This window comes from Dendrobium catenatum, unplaced genomic scaffold, assembly GCF_001605985.2.
Source record: "Dendrobium catenatum unplaced genomic scaffold, ASM160598v2 fragScaff_scaffold_651, whole genome shotgun sequence".
NCBI lineage: Eukaryota > Viridiplantae > Streptophyta > Magnoliopsida > Asparagales > Orchidaceae > Dendrobium > Dendrobium catenatum.
In genome coordinates, this window is record NW_021319113.1 from 584,980 (window position 1) to 603,994 (window position 19,015).

Sequence of the window (19,015 nt, forward strand, 5' to 3'; positions counted from 1 at the left end):
GTTGATTTCGTACATACCTTTTGTGTAGCTACGGCTTTTAAGTTTCATTCATTTTAACCATTTAATTATTGACTTTCTTAATTCATGTTGATGTTTTTGCAGCTTGTGGCTTTGAACCAATTGAAGAACATATTTGGTTTAGGAAATCGTGAAGCAGATGCAATATTGCTTGATATCACTGTTAAGGTCTATCGTAAGCGGCTATCTCAAGCTGTTTCTAGTGGTGATTTGGAAGCAGCTTCAAGCAAAGCGGCCTTTCTTCAAAATCTTTGTGAAGAACTTCATTTTGATCCCCAAAAGGCTAGCGAGATACATGAAGGTACCTGCGATATTTTCATAACAACTTCTGCTCTGCTTTCTGCCTTCAGCTCAATGAATAGTACTGAAAATCACATATCTACACACTTCTTACACAAATTCAACTTATTACCAGTTCTTCATTGTATGCCTTGTGGATGAATTAATGAGACATTCAAATTATTTATCTAAGTTTTAATGCAAAATTAAAATTTATAATGAAGTTTTGTATGCAACTTTGTTCACATAAGCTCCGTTTTGGTGCAAGAAACTGATGTTATTTCTCATATTTCTCTTTCCCATCACCCTTGCATATTTCTGGCACAGTGATGCCAGTCTGGTAAGAACTTATTTTGCTACTAGTTACTTGTTCTATCTGCGCATTGTTCTGGGTTTTCAGACTTCCATAATCCTTTTTGTGTCATTTATTAGTTTCTATTGTTGATTCTTTGTCACTTTTGATCCAATATTTGGGGATCAACACCTTAATTATTTTACAGGTATATATAGTTCAAATGCATCACATAAATGAAGTGTATAAGCTCAATGTCGTGTACGGCTGTTTTACATGTCAACAACTAACACTATATCCAATATGGGTGTGTTTGTGTATTTAAAAATCTTCCCCTGCGGGAGGTTTCCACATCAATCCCGTTTTTTTAACTCAAAGATCTCCAAAGATCCTAGCTGAGTGATATACACAAGAGATGCACTAGAAAGCTCACTCCACAATGGCTCCCCCTCAAAAATTAGATGTAGTTACATAATTCCATGCTTTTGTTGCCAACTATCAAAGTTTTTAATAACACCGAACTAAAAGGATCTGACAACGTTGGACAAATTTCTTTAACTATCACCACTTTTACAAAATTTGAAATACAAAAGGAAGAACATCTCAGCTCGGTTGTGATGTAATCACCAACAACTCCAACTTAAAATAACGGAATAATTAAAACACAAAGGAAGACTCTTAACAATATACCGACTCACTATTGTGTGCAAAAAAACAAAAGAAATCTAACAATATTCCCACAAATCAGCTGCAGCCCTTAATTAGTGTAGGTCCTGATCGGAAATGGGAAGGATGATTTACCCCTGCTACAGCCATCTGAACATGTCGGTCAGGTTTCCACAGCAAAACTGCTGATAGGTTACAATAGGGATCATTAAGATTCAAGGGTTGATCTTAAGAATGTTTTCTTTTTTTAAGAAACCTCACCTGCAAGACATAACAAGAAAGCCTCAAGGTAGTTTGCTGTTTACAGAAATGAAAACCACTGGAATTGACAATGAGAACAGAGGACCTGGTATGGATGATCGCTGGGATTACAACTATTTTCTCTGTGGCTAGGAGAAGCTGCTGGAGGACCCAAGGAAGTTTGCAAAGGAAAATTTTCAGTCAAGCGGCCTGTTGGAATTCTGTCCTAAATTGCAGGCCAAGCCTTGTTTGTTCAAGACGCGGCCAGCGAAACTGTTGGATTGAACCCGCGACAGATGGCAAATGTAGAATGGCACCCAATGGAACCTGTACCTTCCTGTTGGAATTCAGTCCAACACTGTAGGCCATGCTCTGCTTTCTCAAGAAACAGCTTGAAGCCACATAGCCGCAGGGAAATTCTACCTCAAAAGGGAAGGGACAACCACGAGGGAGAGATAGGAGATCTTGGCAATCAATTTTGACAAACTCTTGGACTCCACGATGATTTCCTTGTACCTTCCACGACTAAAACTAGGAAATCTATCCTATTCTCAGGATAATAAGCTGAAACAAATTCACAAGAAAAGAAAAAAGAAACTCCCCAAATAAGTCTTAGATATTTATAAGAAATCCACAAGCAAAAAAGAAAACAAGTAATTACTAAAAAAGAAAAGGCTATGAAACAAAAAAAGAAGAAGAAGAAAAAGAGAGAAAAAAACTAAAATAATGATGCTAATAACTATTAACCATGTCACTTAACTAAATGAATTATGCGAAGAACCAATTTTGTACATCTCATGAGCCCTAGTTGAACTATTGACATTGATACTAATTTGTCAGGACAAATGATAGATAGATATCAAAATATTGACTAAGATTAGTGTCAATTTTAAAAAAGTAAAATTTTCTAGATATCATTCACAAAATAATTTCAATTTTTATGTGGTTCCCTCATATCTTACATCCACTAGAGAAAAGTGGGGAATCAGTCCACTAACTAAAATCCATAAAAGTGTTACCCGTTTGGGGCACAAGAAATCGTATTCTTCCGACTAAATGTACCCGAAAGTCTCGTAAAAAAAATTCTAAAGTTTCTCAAGACAGACCAATGTTAATGTGTTATAGAAACTAATGGAAAAAAAAAAGAGGAAAAGAACAGAAAATAGAGATGAAGATTAAGATCCATGTGGATGCCTGCTAGGGAGTACAATTTTCTACATCACTAAGCATTCAAATTTCATCCTTAAAAAAAGGTGAGCTCTTTATATCATCTAAGATTATGGCTTCTCTACCATGATGGTGGAGGTGGAAGTGATTCATGCTTCTTTCGGGTTGTACTTTGAAATCCCTAAGACAGACACCAACGCATGCGTGAGATGGAGGTGTTGGTGAAGTAGATGCCCAAGTTGTGAAAGCTATTCATAATCGAGAGTGTCTGCCAGAATCTCCCATTCGCATATTTAAGTGGTTGGATGCAACACAAACTTGATCTTAACATTTTTTCATAAGAGGGCAGTAAATTACTCTTTTTTGTTATCTTGTGGCATATTTTGATGTGGCTGAGGTGAAGCAATAACGTATAAAACTTGCGTTGGTTCATGTTTAAACACTCACACAATTTCTACCTCTGGCTTAGACTGGATTAAATCATTGTCAAGGTGCTTGGGTGCAGTTCTTGCATCACTTTTGTGCATTTTGTCCATAGGCCCTATCCACTTTATTAAGGATTGAGTAGATGCATTATTTCTTCTTGAACTTGTTTCTTGAGAAGAACTCTGACACGTATGGCGGTAGAGAGCACGATGCCGCCCAAATCATCCAAACTTTGCCAGATGGGGAAACGGGTTGCATTGTTGTATCCAAAAGGTTAAATATATTGTAGGAGAACAACTCGCAGTCTCACACATGATTTGAGCGACCACGATTGGAAATGATATATTATGGATGCAACATTGCTTGACATCAACCAAATGTCTCCCATTCATGAAACAAACTGTTGTTGCTTTTGGAACATTGACATCATCTTGAATTGACACCCCCATTTAGCATAGATAGTCACACAAGTTGAAAACTCAAAATTTTCTCGTGTGCGAGGGGACGGTATGAAAATTGAGATGCACAAATCACAAAAAATTGTGCAAGGATTTGATTTGTTTATATATATATATATATATTATGTTGTATGAATAAAATTACTAATAATAAATTCTATAATTATATATATGTATAATTTAAAATATATATGAATTATATATAATTTAAAATCTTGACTAAATCCCCTTCCCTTATCCCTTACCAATCACCGCTCCTGCGAATTCGGCATTCTATCTCGTCTCATCCCAAGTCTAGCTAAAAAGACAATAAAATAAACCGAAGAAAAATACCCTCACACATACTACTAATGCACGCCTCGCCTTTAAACTTGACACTCCCATACGTTCGCCCCTTCCCTTGCATGTGCACTCGATCTACAACAACCCTCAAACCCTCGCCAGCCCGTTCTTTCCACTTTTCCACTCACTTGTTTCCAACCACAAAACCTTTACCTATTGACCTGCACGGTGTTCTTGCCTAACTCTCAAAATACTTGGTCTTGTTCCAACCTCCCATCAACTTGATTCGACCTTCCTAGCTGCCGCTCCACATTGCTTCCCTCCAACCTCTCCAACTGCACCTCCGCACCCCACTCATACAAACACAAACCTCTCTTGTTCGCACAACACCTGCACTGAACTCGACTTTAACCCATCCTACTGCACCTCCCTGTTGAGAGCAAGCCGCACATCTACACCTCTTCTCCTCCCACAGCTCTTCAGTCACCCTCAGCCACCCTCAATAGTAGCTTGACCCGCTGGTGAAACCAGCCTACCGGCCCATCTACTACGACTATTGCTAATGAGACCCCCTAACCATTCATTATGTAGACCTGAGCACCCTCCTCCAAGCTCCACCTTGCACCTAGCTCACCCTGCTCGCACATGCATGACCACCACTCTCTACTACATTGAGCTTCTCCTGCTTTCCTCTGCATGCAACTCTAGCTGGTTCGATCGAGCTCCACCCAGCCTGGATGCACATCTATTCTAAACCAACAAAATCAATACAACCCTACACACTCACACACACACTCTCTCTCTCTATGCTTTTTTCTCCCCAAATAGAGACATGCTTATGTTTGGTGGGGAAGGCACTATCGTGGTATCGGTGGAGGGACCATAGGAGACCCGTCCGGAGTTGGAGAGAATTCAAGGAATGTTTTTTAGAATGCTTCCAAACCGACAGGGGAGGAGACTTATATGAGCAATTCTTTACGTTGGTATAGGACAAATCAGTGGCAGATTACTGAGAGCGGTTTGAGCATCTGGCTAGTAGAGTGGAGTGATTCTCGGAGACGACATTAGAGAACTTTCTATAAGGGCTCAAATCAGAGATCAGCGTTGCAGTAAAAGTATTGAGGCCTCGTGACTTGGTAGAAGCCATGGAGTTAGTACAATTGGTGGAAAATTAGAGGGATCATGAGAGGGGAGCCAAGAACAGCAATTTAGGGACTCTTAAAAGATGACGACCACTCTTCTAGCACCCAAGGGACCTGCATCAGATAACATTAATGAGACTCCCAGGGGAGAATCCAACAGGAGGAGAAAGTGGGGGGGGGGGGCTTCAAAAGATTGATGAAGAGGAAGATGCAGGAGAAGAGGGCGAATGGACTATGCTTCAGATGTGATGAGAAGTATACTCCAGGACACAAGTGTAGGGATCGAACTCTTCAGATTATCACCGTCTGTGATGACGAGGAAACTGAGGGAGGTGAGAGTATGGGAGGGAGAGATGGAGGACAAGCTTCATCTAGACGTGATGGAGATCTCCCTGAATTCAATGATGGGATTCACTCCGAATCATACCATGAAGATGAAGGGGGAAATAACAGACATGAAGGTGGTGGTGTTGATTGACAGTGGGGCTACCTATAATTTCATCTCCAACCAAGTCGTGGACCAATAGGGGGTAACATTGGTGGATACATGGTGTTATGAAGTGGTGATGGGTATAGGGAAGGTGGAGATCGGTTAGGGGTTATGTAAGGAAGTAGTGTTAACCATGCAAGGGGTTTAGGTGATGGAGGATTTTCTCCTATTGGAGTTAGGGAGCACTGATATCCTCCTCAGAATGAAGTGACTATAGACCTTGGGGGATACCAAGGTCAACTTGGGAGCATTGACAATGGAGTTTATGGTGGATGGAAGGAGGGTAGTGATCAGTGGAGATACATGGCTCACTTAAGCCATGATATCACTTAAAACCAATGTGATGAGCATACAGGAGGTAGGGGAAGGTTATTTGATGGAACTACATAGATTGGGGGGGGGATAGTCCTCTTTCAGTACAACCATTGATTCAGCAGTTAAGTGAGCTTTCTCAGCCTCAAGGGTTGCCTTCTCCGCGGGGATATGAGCATGTTATCATCTTGAAGTAGTTTCACTTATCATTATTCAACTGTATTGTCATCCCTAAATCTAGGAGGATGAGATCGAGAGATTGATTAGGGAGATGCTAGAAGAAGGGATCGCTCGACCCAGTGTCAATTTTTCAGTCCAGTGCTATTAGTAAAGTGCTTCAATAGCCGTTTCGTTCGTTCCACCTTGAGGACAAGGTGGCACTTTGGGAGGGGAGTATTGTTAGATCGATCCAACCGCTCCGCATGGGACCAGCTCTGGCAGAACATGCGGAAGTGTTCTGCCTCTTCCTGTACGCGCGACCAAGCCGCTAAAGCCAACGAAGCGATTTAGGAAGGATTTTTGGGGAAGTTAGGAGGGAAATTTGAATGTAGAGACCGTATAGGGATTTCCTTTTGATTTATATGCATTAAATAGTTTGTTTTCCTAGGGTTAGGACATCTTGAATTTGGCTAAAATTTGGGATCTCTTAGGTTTCTTTTGGGCTCTAGCGGCGTCTAGAGATTTGAAAGAGATGGATCATTCTCTCGAATATGAGATCAATTGTATCTTGTTATTTTCCTTCCGTTAGTTTGATTATTCCAATAAAAATTATTGTTTTATGGTTTTTCCTTTGGATTGGTTGATCGTTCTAGCTATTTTTGTCAAGATTGTTAGGTTTCACTTGAGATCTTCGAGTGTTTCTGATGTAGAACGGGAAATCTGAACTATTTTTATGTGAAGGAAAGAGAAATAGTTCAGATTTTGAAGAAATAAATTTGGGATTGTGAGGATTTTCTTTTGAATTTGGGAGGGAAAATTTGAACTTAATTCCTCCAATCAAAGCCTGTTGATTAGGAAAGAAATTAAGAAAATATTCCTATCAGGAAATCTGAAAAAATTTCAGATTTAAAACTGATGTAGAACGAAAATGTTTTGCTAGGGAAGATGGAAGAATTTGGGAATTCTCAGATTTTCTTTTCAAAATCTGAGATTTCTCTCAGATTTTGTGCTTAGGAGATATCAAACAGTGGGAAAAAAAAAACGTTTGGGACTTGTGTGGGGAATACAGGAGAAAGATTGGATTTGGGTAGAGAGAAGAGGGGACGGGTGAGAGAGGGAGACGGGTGTGAAGGAGGTGGGGGCGGCAATGCAGAGGAGAGAAAAGGAAGAAATAATTTATTTCCAAAAGTGAAATTATCACTTAGGCAATAAATTAATTCAACCCAGGTGTGGTGAATTTTGGTCAAGAGGAATTAAAGTGATTTCAAATTATTTCCTAAGTTTGGTATGAGAGTTAGGACACAAATTGAGAGGGAAATATTGGGTGGGGCTATGGGTGAGTAACTGCTTGGGATCTAATTAATGCCAGGGAATTAAAAATGGAAAATCCTTTGGAATTTGAATCTGTAACTTTTTTTTTTGGAAAAGAGGTTATGAAACAATTAGGAAATAACTCCTAATTGACTCATATAGGGGGCCGGCCATGAAAGGATGAAAAGGAGATTTAATGAGAGCAAATCAGGATTCCTAATTTATGATTTTAGATTTAGGAAAGATTTAATTTAAATCCTCTTGATTTTAAAATTCAAAATAGATCTAAATCAAATACTTTCCTAAAATAGATGAACTCATTTAGGAAACATTTTGAATTCAAATTTGAATGAATTTGAATTTCAAATTATTTCCAATTGATCCCAACCTAAATTAGGAAACAAAATAAGGGAATCAAAGGGAGTGGGGCCGGCCTAGGAGAAGGGGATGATGTAGGGAGGTGGCCGGAAGGTTGGGAAGAGGTGGTCGGCGGGATAGTGAAGAGGTGGCCGGTGGCTTGGGTGAAGGATGGGGTTGTTGACAAGGAGAGGATGAAAAGATAACAAAATTAAAAAAATAAAATAAAATAAAACCACGAACCCTGCCGTCTCCAAGGTTGGTGGGTGATACAATTTCCCTCTCCAAGGGATCTCAAATCACTAGCCCGGACCCATCCTGCAGCTGGTGACAACTTCGATTCCTTCCCATAGGAATCTCACTCTTGTCCTCTCTCAAGAAGAACACAAGTGTGAAAAAACACAAAATTTTCATATTCATTCACCATCCTATTACAATAGCTAAAGGCCCTATATATAGGCCACAACATGAGAAAATAAAAAAAATTACAAAATTGCCCCTTAGGCTACAACACTAAAATAAATTAACCTAAGGGTAAAACAGGAAATAACATAAAATAGAAACTAAAATGCAGAAAATAATTCATAAATGACAACTTAAATTAGAGCCGTCGATTTACGACGCCTCCTGTGATAGATGCGCCAGATCTTATGGCCGATGTCCGCATCAGTTTCCTATCAATTTGTTGCTGCATTGCATTTGATTCCTCCTCTTGACTTGGCCTAGTCAACATGCTGCTTTCACAGAAGGCTTTTGAAATGCATGTTTTTATCTACGGTGATCAAATACAATCTGAGCGCTTAAGATGATCTCGAACAAGAATGATGATGGTGAGAAATGACCCATTGTTAGCCATAATCAGGACCATCAAATCAGGTGAATTGGTTTCCTGTAAACGCTGCTCATCTGTAGCCCCGAAGCTTTTTATGCTCAAAAGACATTCTAGCTGGTAAATGGGCTGGTGTTTTTAAGTTTTTCTCACAGGTCCCGACAGCTTACAAAGAAAATAAATGAGAACTCCACTTTCTTACTAAGATGACTGTAGTATTAGAAACTTTGGATGCGGTGTTATTTTATATTGTTCGTTGATTTCTGATAAAATTCTTCCTTACAAGTTCAATAATCATTAGATTTATTATTGGTCTGCATAGTTTCTTGTTGTATAGATGACTCTGGTTTTACTCAATACCTGATCTTGCCTATCAAATTTGGTATGCTTTTCCAACTGATTACTCCACTCAATCAAAATTCATGGATTGGTTCCAAATATATGCCAAGCTTAGGTGGCTTAACATGTGAATCTATTTGTTTTTGTGCGAGTTCAGTTGGGGCCATAGTAGATGGTCCTTTTAACCTGTAGACCCCATAGTAGATGGTCCTTTTAACCTGTAGACCCAGCTGTCCTAAACATGGATTGATAATCTTTTTCTTATGTTCTTTGCAGAAATTTATAGGCAAAAGCTGCAGCATTCTGTGGCTGACGGTGAGCTTAGTGAGGAGGAAGTTTCTTCTCTTCTTCGTATTAGAGTTCTCCTCTGTATTCCTCAAGAAACTGTTGATGCTGCACATGCTGATATCTGTGGCCGTTTATTTGAGAAGGTATATATATGAATGTTTAATTTATTTGTATCAATGACATGTAGCATATGAATCACTTCTGATATATCTATTGCGATTTATGCTTGCTGAAAAATACTCTTACATTTGAAGGATTAGTTTGATTCTAGTGGTCTGGGAATAAAAAAGTTTGTAATTAAGCCTGAATGAGACCTTTAACTTGCTATTGTAGTTCTTAGTTCTAGTTCCAATCTCCAACAAGCTCTAGTCTTGTGCATTTACCAGAATCATAATAATCTCATTTCAGACGTAGTTGCAAAATATGAATTCTATGAAAGGGTGTTAGACCGGTCCGGCTAGGCCACACGGGACCGATCAGGCTGAACCGAGGCAGAAGCGTCCACCTCTCCTGTACTCAGATCGCATCGCAAGCGCCAATATAGCAGTTTTGGAAGGATTTTTGAAGGGAGTTTTGGAGGGAATTTGAATGTAGGGACTGTTTAGGGATTTCCTTTTGATTTGCATGCATTAAATAGTTTGTTTTCCTAGGGTTAGGGCATCTTGAATTTGGCTGAAATTGGAGATCTCTTAGATTTTAGTTTTCTTTTGGGCTCTAGCGGCGTCTAGAGATTTGGAAGAGATCGATCCTTCTCTCGAATTGAGGATCAACTGTGTCTTGCTATTTTCCGTTTCTATTTCATCAAATAATACAAATTTTCTACTTTTTTTTTGGTTTTGTGTGGATTTTTGTGGAGGATTTTCGCTGTTTTTCTAAAGATTGATAGGAATTACTTGAGATCTTCAAATGTTTCCTATCAAAGCATTAATGCCTTGATAACTAGTCTGGTTTGCAGAACTGCTTCTGCCTGCGTGCAAGCCATTTCTACCCAAGCTTCCAATTTCCACTTGCTTTCTTAGCCCACCCAAAACTATGAACCTTTTTGCGTCTGTTAGCTGTGCGCTTCCAATAATATGAATTTTTCTCATGAATATATGAATTTTGGATTTACTCTTAATTTCTATTTCACAAATCCTGGATACAAATTACAATGCTGAATCATATGACCCAGGTTGTTAAAGATGCGATTGCATCAGGAGTTGATGGTTATGATGCTGACATCAGGGCATCCGTGAGAAAAGCTTCTCAGGGTTTACGTCTAACAAAGGAAGCTTCCATAGCTATTGCTAGCAAGGCGGTATGTATTTTTTGACACCCGGAACAATTTTAATGAGCTGAGTTTCATGCTATGTATGCCTTTTGTGAGATTTTTGAGATTTTTAAGTAAGGCTTTGTTTGGGACGGCTTTCTTACTGCTTCTTAAAGCGGCTTTCTAGTATACAAATTTTAATTTTTGTACTAAAAAACAGCTTTAAGAAGTAGGAAGAAAGCCGTCTCAAACAAAACCTAAATCTTTATGATAGTTTTAAGCCTGGGATATGAAGTTAAGGCTCGATCATGCTTCATCTCTCATAAAAGACGTGCCCTCTTTTTGCAGGTGCGCAAGGTGTTTCTAAATTATGTGCAACGCTCAAGAGGGGCTGGCAATCGAATTGAAGCTGCAAAGGAGCTTAAGAAGATGATAGCATTTAATACCTTGGTTGTCACTGAATTAATATCTGACATTAAAGGAGAGCCCGTTACTGCAGAGCCTATTGAAGTGGAGATTAAGCCAACAGAGGAAGAAGATGAGTTGGAGTCACTGCAGACATTGAGAAAGTCGAGGCCCAACAAAGACCTTGAAGCAAAGCTTGGAAAGGGAGGCCAAACAGAAATTAATCTGAAGGATGACCTCTCAGAAAGGGATAGAACTGACCTCTATAGGACATATCTTCTCTTCTGTCTTTCTGGAGAAGTGACTGTTGTTCCTTTTGGGGCTCAAATCACCACAAAGAAGGATAACTCGGAGTATCTCTTATTAAATCAGCTTGGTGGAATACTTGGATTGACTGGCAAAGAAATAGTGGAAGTCCACAGAAATTTGGCTGAACAGGCATTCATGAAGCAGGCTGAGGTGATTCTTGCAGATGGGCAGTTGACTAAATCTAAGATTGAGCAGCTAAATGAGGTGCAAAAGCAGGTTGGACTGCCTGCAGAATATGCACAGAAAGTAATTAAGAACATCACAACAACAAAAATGGCTGCTGCAATTGAGACAGCTGTTAGTCAAGGAAGGATTGGAATACAGCAGGTTCGGGAATTGAAAGAAGCTAGTGTTGATTTAGATAGCATGATCTCAGAGCGCTTGCGTGAGAATCTATTCAAGAAAACAGTGGAGGAAATCTTTTCGTCTGGTACAGGCCTATTTGATGAGGAGGAAGTTTATTTGAAAATCCCAGCTGATCTTAATATAGATGCTGAGAAAGCCAAAGGAGTTGTTCAGGATATCGCCAAGCATAGGCTATCAAATTCACTGGTTCAGGCTGTGTCTTTGCTTCGACAAAGGAATCGAGATGGAGTGGTATGAGCTTTTTTGATTCATGAAATTATTCTCTTATATTATTTCTCCATGACAAAGGATTGTTCCTGTTGATACTTCTATGTTATTAAACTGGGTTTCTTTTGTGCAGTTTTTCTCTTGCTTAGTTTCTCAAAGGCAATTTTAGGTTATATGAACATTTTACTTGGAAAAACTTTTCCACACTTTCTCAACAGATCTGTTTGGATTGGACAGTGAAGAAAATGACACAAAACGAGTAATTTTTGGGTTTTTATGAATTAACTGCCATTGGCTTTCATAGTTTCAGCAGCAACAACAACAACAACATCAAGTCTTTATCTCACTACGTGGGGTCGGCTACATGAATCCTTTTTCTCCATTGTGCCATATTAAAAGTCAAATTCTCGTTTAAATCTAATAAAGAAAGATCATTTCTAATATTTTCTAACCAAGTCTTTTTAGGTCTGCCTCTACCCTTCTTAACATAAGTCAAATCTAATACCTCTACTTTCCTAACCGGGTTATCGGACGGCCCCCATTTTATGTGACCAAACCATCTAAGACGACTCTCTCTATTTTTATCTTCAACTGGAGCTACTCCAACCTTTCACGTATATGCTCATTTCGTATCCTATCTCTAAGGATAAAGCCACTCATCCACCTGAGCATCCTCATCTCTACCACACTTAACTTAGTATTATGCTTGGCTTTCATAGTTTCAAAACGTTTTTCATTTTGTTTCAAGGCCGATTATAAGCAGCTTGTAATTATATGCGACAAAATGATTATCAAATGAATCCTACTCATTAAAGATTCTATAGATTGGCCTAAATTGCTATCCAGTGCAGCACTTCAGCTTGTTTATGTTGCAGCAGCTTTTCAATAAAAAAGAAGAAAATTCAAGATCTTGAACTTTTTTTTTCCCCTAAAATTTTGCAGGTTGCTTCACTGAATGACATGTTAGCCTGCGACTCTGCAGTAGCTTCCGAGCCCTTGTCTTGGTCTTCACCTGAGGAGCTTGCCGACCTATATTGTGTATATCTGAAGAGCATTCCTAAGAGAGAGAAGCTTGACAGATTGCAATATCTTTTGGGAATCAATGATTCTACTGCTGCAATGCTCAGAGACACAGCAGAAAGGGGAGCATTGCCCATTGGAAATGAGGAAGAAGAGATCGTCTTCTAGGTATTTATCAAATTTTGTAGTGATTTAATTTCAATAGAATTCAGGAAGAACCCTAGTGAAGCTTTTAGCAAATACATGACTGTGAAGAGAAGATTGTATGTCTCTGTAATGTTTTGTAATATAGTTAGCTTTGGAAGCTTGCAATTGCAGAAAATTGGGACATAGCCATTTTTTTAATTGCTGCTTTTTACATTTAAGATAATAATATTCTTGAATATTGTGGATTTTAATGACATGCATAAGAGAGATTTGGCTTTGCATCCTAATAATATTCGAATAGAAGAAATATATCCATAGTTTTTTTTTTTTGGAGAAATTTTCCTGAAAGTTCATTTTAGGTGAAATTATTGCCCTTCTATATGTGGATTGTTTATTGAAGACCGCCACAAATGAAATTGGTTTAAATTGGTTTTGAGTTTGAATTTTTGTTTGAACCTGATTTGAACCGTTAAATGTTTAGACATAGGCTTCGTTTGGAACAATTTTTTTTATTGCTTCTTAAAAAAACTTTTTAGTTTAAAAATTAAAAATTTTATACTAAAAAATTACTTTTGAGAAGCAGTAAGAAAGCTGTCCCAGACAAAGCCTTAGTTTGAACAAAAACTTTGAACATTTGTTCGAACTTGGTTTGAATGTCTATTCTCCTTCACAAGTCTCTGCTCTCATTGATGCCCTCAGTGAGCTCTAGTTATGAAACTCTTTTCTTCTTCACTCCTCACTGCTCAGGTTGATACTCTCCTCAAGCTCCAGTCATGAAATTTTTTTCTCTATATGCCATCATTCCCATTGTTGCCCTCAACGAGCTCTTTTCACGAAATCGTCTTCTCCATGAACAAGAAGCGTTCGCACAACACGAACTTACCGTAACGTTTGCGTGAGCTAAACCAATGTTCAGGACAGACATGAACTGGTTTAGATGAGGTTCAAATAAATGTTCAAATAGAGTTCAAATTAAACTCATTTATGATAGACTTCAATATATAAGACCTTTATTGGGGCGAATTATTAACCGGACGTCAGGACATTCAATCCGGACACGCCACATCACCCAAATGCATCGGGGCCTGGTGTATTTTGGTGACGTGGCGCATTTGGATTGGTGTCCAGTGTTGGACGTAATAATTTGCCCTGTATTGGAGGTATTTTCGTCTGAAATGAATTTTCAGGAATATTTCTATTAAAAAATAAATAACAAGTATATTTCTTTAATTTTTAATTTTCAGTATAGTGAGGCATATAAATTCAAGCTTCACATATATTTGAAACTGTTATTTCATGATTTTTTTTTACTGGTTTTATCAATTGATGAGAGATGCATAGTTATGGTGGAACTAAAATTTACAATTAGAGAATGTGCAAAAAAAGATTTATTTTAACATTAACTGGAACAAAAATCAAAATAAAAACCATAACTTTTGCAGATCAAAGCTAATACTAACTGAACCAAATTTATCAAATTCTTTACAAAATGAAATTAGTTATTTCTTAAATAGTAAAGTACTTATGCTCTTTTCATGTTAGCTATCAAACTTTCCCTGTTACATAAATAACAAATCACAGAGAAATGAACATCAAAGGATTAGATATATTACTAAAAAAGTATAAACTATAGAGGAGTTGTATTACTTGCCCTTAAGCAGGGGTGAAATTTTTAAAATAATCATATTATTTCATTAATTTAACAAAAAATAGAACCAGAAAAAGAAAAAAAGCAGATAAAATCTACTCATGTTGGGCTAGGCTACATAATTCTGTTCCATAGTAGGTTGTTATTGTTAAAATCCCACTCGTCCCTTGACACCTGAACCCACAGCCAGGATGGGCATCTGTGGGAGGCTCATCTGAATCACGCCGATCTCTATTAAATCTCATTCATCCATTAAAACTTGATCGCACGATCAGGATGAGAATCTGTGGGAGGCTCGCCAGGATCACCCTAATCTCCTTCCATATTTCGGTGGCTAATTTTGTAAGGATTATATTAAGGCAATTATATATGATTCTGTAATTATTTATTTCTTTATTAAGACATCTTGTATAGATCTATAAATAAGGATGCTTTTATATAATAAAATTAAACTTTTTCTCTCTCCAATTCTCTGAATTTAACATGATATAAGAGCTTTCATTGCCTTGGTCAGAATTCTGAATTTTTTTTACTGTCGAACTTTCTGAAGGGAAGGCCCACTTTAGATACAAAAGGTATCATATTCCAGCTTGTTTATTCCTGCGTACGTCTAACCGAGAGGAGAGATTGTTTCATATCGCAGTCTATTTGTTTGATCAAGAGAGACAAACTTCTAGTGCGTCTCGTTTAGAGGAATCGAACAAGACCCCATGGTCTCTATGTTTGATCAAGAGAGACTAATGTCTCGTAAACCCCTCTCACATGCATGCGACCAAATGGGATGAGAGAAGCGTGTGGCCAAAAGAGTCTGCGCGTGTTCCTGGGAGTTTATTGAGCGGGATTGTGCTCACTGTTGCGTGTGATCAAGTACAAGCCGGTCCTTGCATTCTGCTTCATATTCATGTACGTCCAAAGCAACTGAGCAAATGAGAAGGCCTCCCCTTTCGGTCTTCTGCATGCGGCTAGAGAAGGCACACGTCTCATGTGTGCCTACCTAGTGGTCAGACTGAGTAAAGAAGATGATCAAGAAAGGGAGCGACCAGGAATTGCATGGGTGTGCAGCGTGTGTGCTTGAGCCGGAATGGCCAACCCTCATTCTTGTGCTAGAGATGAACCGAGCAAGAAACAAACAGTTGAAGAGTTGTTGTACATGCGATCTAACCAAGCCGAACATACATGGGAGCCTCTTAAGTACGTGTTTTCTTTCGATTTTGCGGATTTATAATAATAATTAATCGGCTTTCCTGCTGTCTCATCATTGACATTCATTGTTAGAATTATGAGGAATACAGGTTTCCCCCATCGGCTTTCATTGCCAGAATTATGAGGAATACAAGTTCCCACAACTAGCCTTCATTATAGAAATTATGAGGAATACAGGTTCTCACCAGTGACCTTCATTGCTGAAATTTTGAGGAATATAAGTTCCCACCACTAGCCTTCATTGCTGGAATTCTAAAGAATAAATGTTCCCACCACCAACCTTCATTGCTGAAATTACGAGGAATATTGGTCCTTTTGCTTCCTTTGTGCATCCAAGACCGAGGAAAGATCGAGTTGGAGGGCTCCTCTTGCATATGTCTAGAAAAAGCCAAGGGTTCCCTCTTGTGCGGGTCTAGGGCTAGGACAAGCAATAGTGCGAGATCTATATTCCTTCCTCATATCAGACTATATGGATCAGAGGCCTTGCGTCCGCATATACCAAATTGATCGAACATGAGTGTTCAAGTGGAGTCAAACGACTAATTTGCATTGGGCTGAAGGCTGGCTCGATCAGATGGGAGGAGATGTGAGGAAAGTGTTGAGCCGCTTGAGAGATGTTTTTATTTTGATGTCCTTGAAGCTTGCCACAACCCTAAATACAGTTTTTTCGTACTGTCGTGCCTTCATTGTAGGTCTTCTCTTGTGGTTGTTATCGTATTTATAACCAATGCAGTCTTTATTGGTGCGTTGCTTAATATAGCCTTCATTGTTACCCTTTGCCACTGCAATGTTTGAAGTTAATTTCTCCCAAAGTTTTGACCAAATGGAGGGCTCTATGGTGCACCAAGGGACTTGATAACTCTACTTTTTTTACCTAATTACCAAGCTGGGAATGACATATATGTATTCTCCAGCTTGAGGTGGAGTGTTAAAATCTTAGCCATCTCTTGACACTTAATCCCACGGCCATGATAGAAATCCGTGGGAGGCTCATCTAAATCACGTCGATCTATGTTAAATCCCATTTGTCCATTAAACCTTGATCCCACGAGCAGGATAAGAATCTTTGGGAGGCCCAGGATCATGCCGATCTCCTTCCATATTTGGGTGGCTAATTTAGGAAGGATTATATTAAGTAGGGCTGTCAAAATCGGTTCATGGGTCAGGTTCAGGTCCAACACGAAATTGACCCGACCATGTTCAACCTGACCCTTTTTTGCAAACGGGTCAGTTTTTCAAACCCGAACCCGACCCGCTTCGAGTATATTTTCTTAAATTTTTTTATTTAAATCTAAATCAAATTAAGGTAAGATTTATTTCAATTAATTTTAAATAAATCAAGATTAATTTAATTTGGGAAACAATGTTTATAAATTTTTGAAATATCATTTACAATTTTCATAAAAATTATTTAAAATCCTCCTAAATTAATTAAAAAGGGTCAAACCGGGTTGATTTCGGGTTTCCGGGTCAACCTGAATCCTACCCGATTTTACAAACGGGTCGAAATCCCTAATCCGAACCCAAAATTTTCGTGGAGGATTCGGATCGGGTCAAATATTGACACCCATGATATTAAGGTAATTATGTATGATTCTATGGTTATTTATTTATTTATTAAGACATATTGTATAGATCTATAAATAGGAATAATTTTATATAACAAAATTAAACCTTTTTCCTCTCTAATTCTCTGAATTTAACTTATCTTCAAACTATGTTGTGTATTACATAACAATTGAATGGTAAATCAATGTAAGCTCAATCCTGGCTATTGTGTTCGGTTAGCCACTGGAGATCCTTTCGATGACTTATTTTGTGTTGAAAACTATATGATCCAATTGATAACATAAACACCACAATAGCAACAGATGTATATAAAAAATATGCTCTTTTCTATGTATCCTTACAATTGTATATTATTATATTCTAATTGTTAAATACTCCAATTATCTAATTAATAGAGTTATTTCTAATTAGCTTAGTTGTATTAGTCTTATAATCTTAATTTTTATACAAGTTATTGATTTTGGCTCAATGAGTCTTTCTCTTCTGTGATGAATTGTTAGCATCAATCCTATATTTTTTTTGTCGTTCATCGATCCGTCATGTTACCTGATGTAGCTCTACGTCCGGTAGCCTATAATATGTCGCCACGTACTCTTACTCTTTACCGCGCGGCCCGACGACCCGACCCGAAATGGACCCGGGAGTTTGCGTAGCTCGGTATTGGTCGATTTTGCTCGACAAAAAAGAAAAATACCATTCTGTGAAGACCAATACCGAGCAATACGTATTGCTCATTGTATATGATGTTTTGAGATATGAATCGACTTGTATATGGATGTTTTAAATTTATAGACTTTTTATTAGACTGTTATTAATTGGAGACTATAGATGACTCTGGCAAATGGCTGGGTTGATCGACATTCTTTCCAAGTTAGATCTTGGGGCATGACACATTCAGAGCCGGGTCGTCGGGCCGCAAGGTAAAGAGTAAGAGCATGTGGCGATATATTATAGGCTATCTGTCGTAGAGCTACATCAGGTAACCTGACGGAAAAAAAACATCAGATGACGAGGGTTGTACCATAAGAAAATGAAGTAGATCAACTACTTAGATTTTAGTAATAGATGGAGTTGGACCGTCATGTCTATCTAAATGAATCAATTTTTGTTTGAGACAATTTTCTTACTACTTTCTAAATCAGCTATTTAGTACAAAAAAAATTTGAATTAAAAAATTTTATACTAAAAAACTATTTTAAAAAATAATAAGAAAGCTATTCCAAACAAAACCACGGTCTCTCCTTGGGTTCCATCTTTTGCCTAATAGCAAGATGGCAACTGCTGCCGGTGTGGCAGCCCAAATTGATAAAAAAATTTTGCACTTCAGCTAGCTTTCCATATCAACCACCTGCAATAATTATGTCATGGCATAGAGTTAGGCTTTGTTTGGGACGACGGCTTTCTTATTGCTTTTCAAATCAACTTTTTAGCACAAAATTTTCTTTTTTGCACTAAAAAGCTGCTTTAAAAAGCAGAAAAAAAAAACGGTCCCAAATGAAACCTTAACCTCTGAAATCAAACTAAAATTTTCATGAAATTTTTTCTGGTTTGAAGGTAGCTGTTCTATGTGCAAACACAGAAATATTTCCGATATGGAAGATTTTGCAAGATACCACCTCCAGTTTTGATGAGACAACCATCAGCACAATCTAAATAATAATTTTATAAAAAAAATTTCTGGTTTGCAGACATGATTATGTCAACCTGGTAGCTGTTCTATGTGCAAATACATCAAAAAATATTTACGAATGTTTTGCAAAATAATTTAGAAGATTTTGCAAGAAATGACATCCAGTTTCAACAAGTCATCATTCAACACAATCTAAATACTAATTTA

At 38.1% G+C, this 19,015-nt stretch overlaps 1 protein-coding gene across 1 annotated transcript in view; it reads left to right on the forward strand.

Annotated features, from left to right (window-relative positions):
• Positions 1-12,994, forward strand: part of LOC110115524 (protein TIC110, chloroplastic-like) — a 33,312-nt gene extending 20,318 nt beyond the window's left edge. The window contains exons 6-10 of the mRNA XM_028695492.1: positions 103-319; positions 9,044-9,198; positions 10,227-10,352; positions 10,653-11,615; positions 12,534-12,994. Coding sequence (XP_028551325.1) covers positions 103-319; positions 9,044-9,198; positions 10,227-10,352; positions 10,653-11,615; positions 12,534-12,779 — 1,707 coding nt within the window. The 3' untranslated portion in view covers positions 12,780-12,994. The remainder of the gene's footprint in view (positions 1-102; positions 320-9,043; positions 9,199-10,226; positions 10,353-10,652; positions 11,616-12,533) is intronic.
• The last annotated feature ends 6,021 nt before the right edge of the window (positions 12,995-19,015 follow it).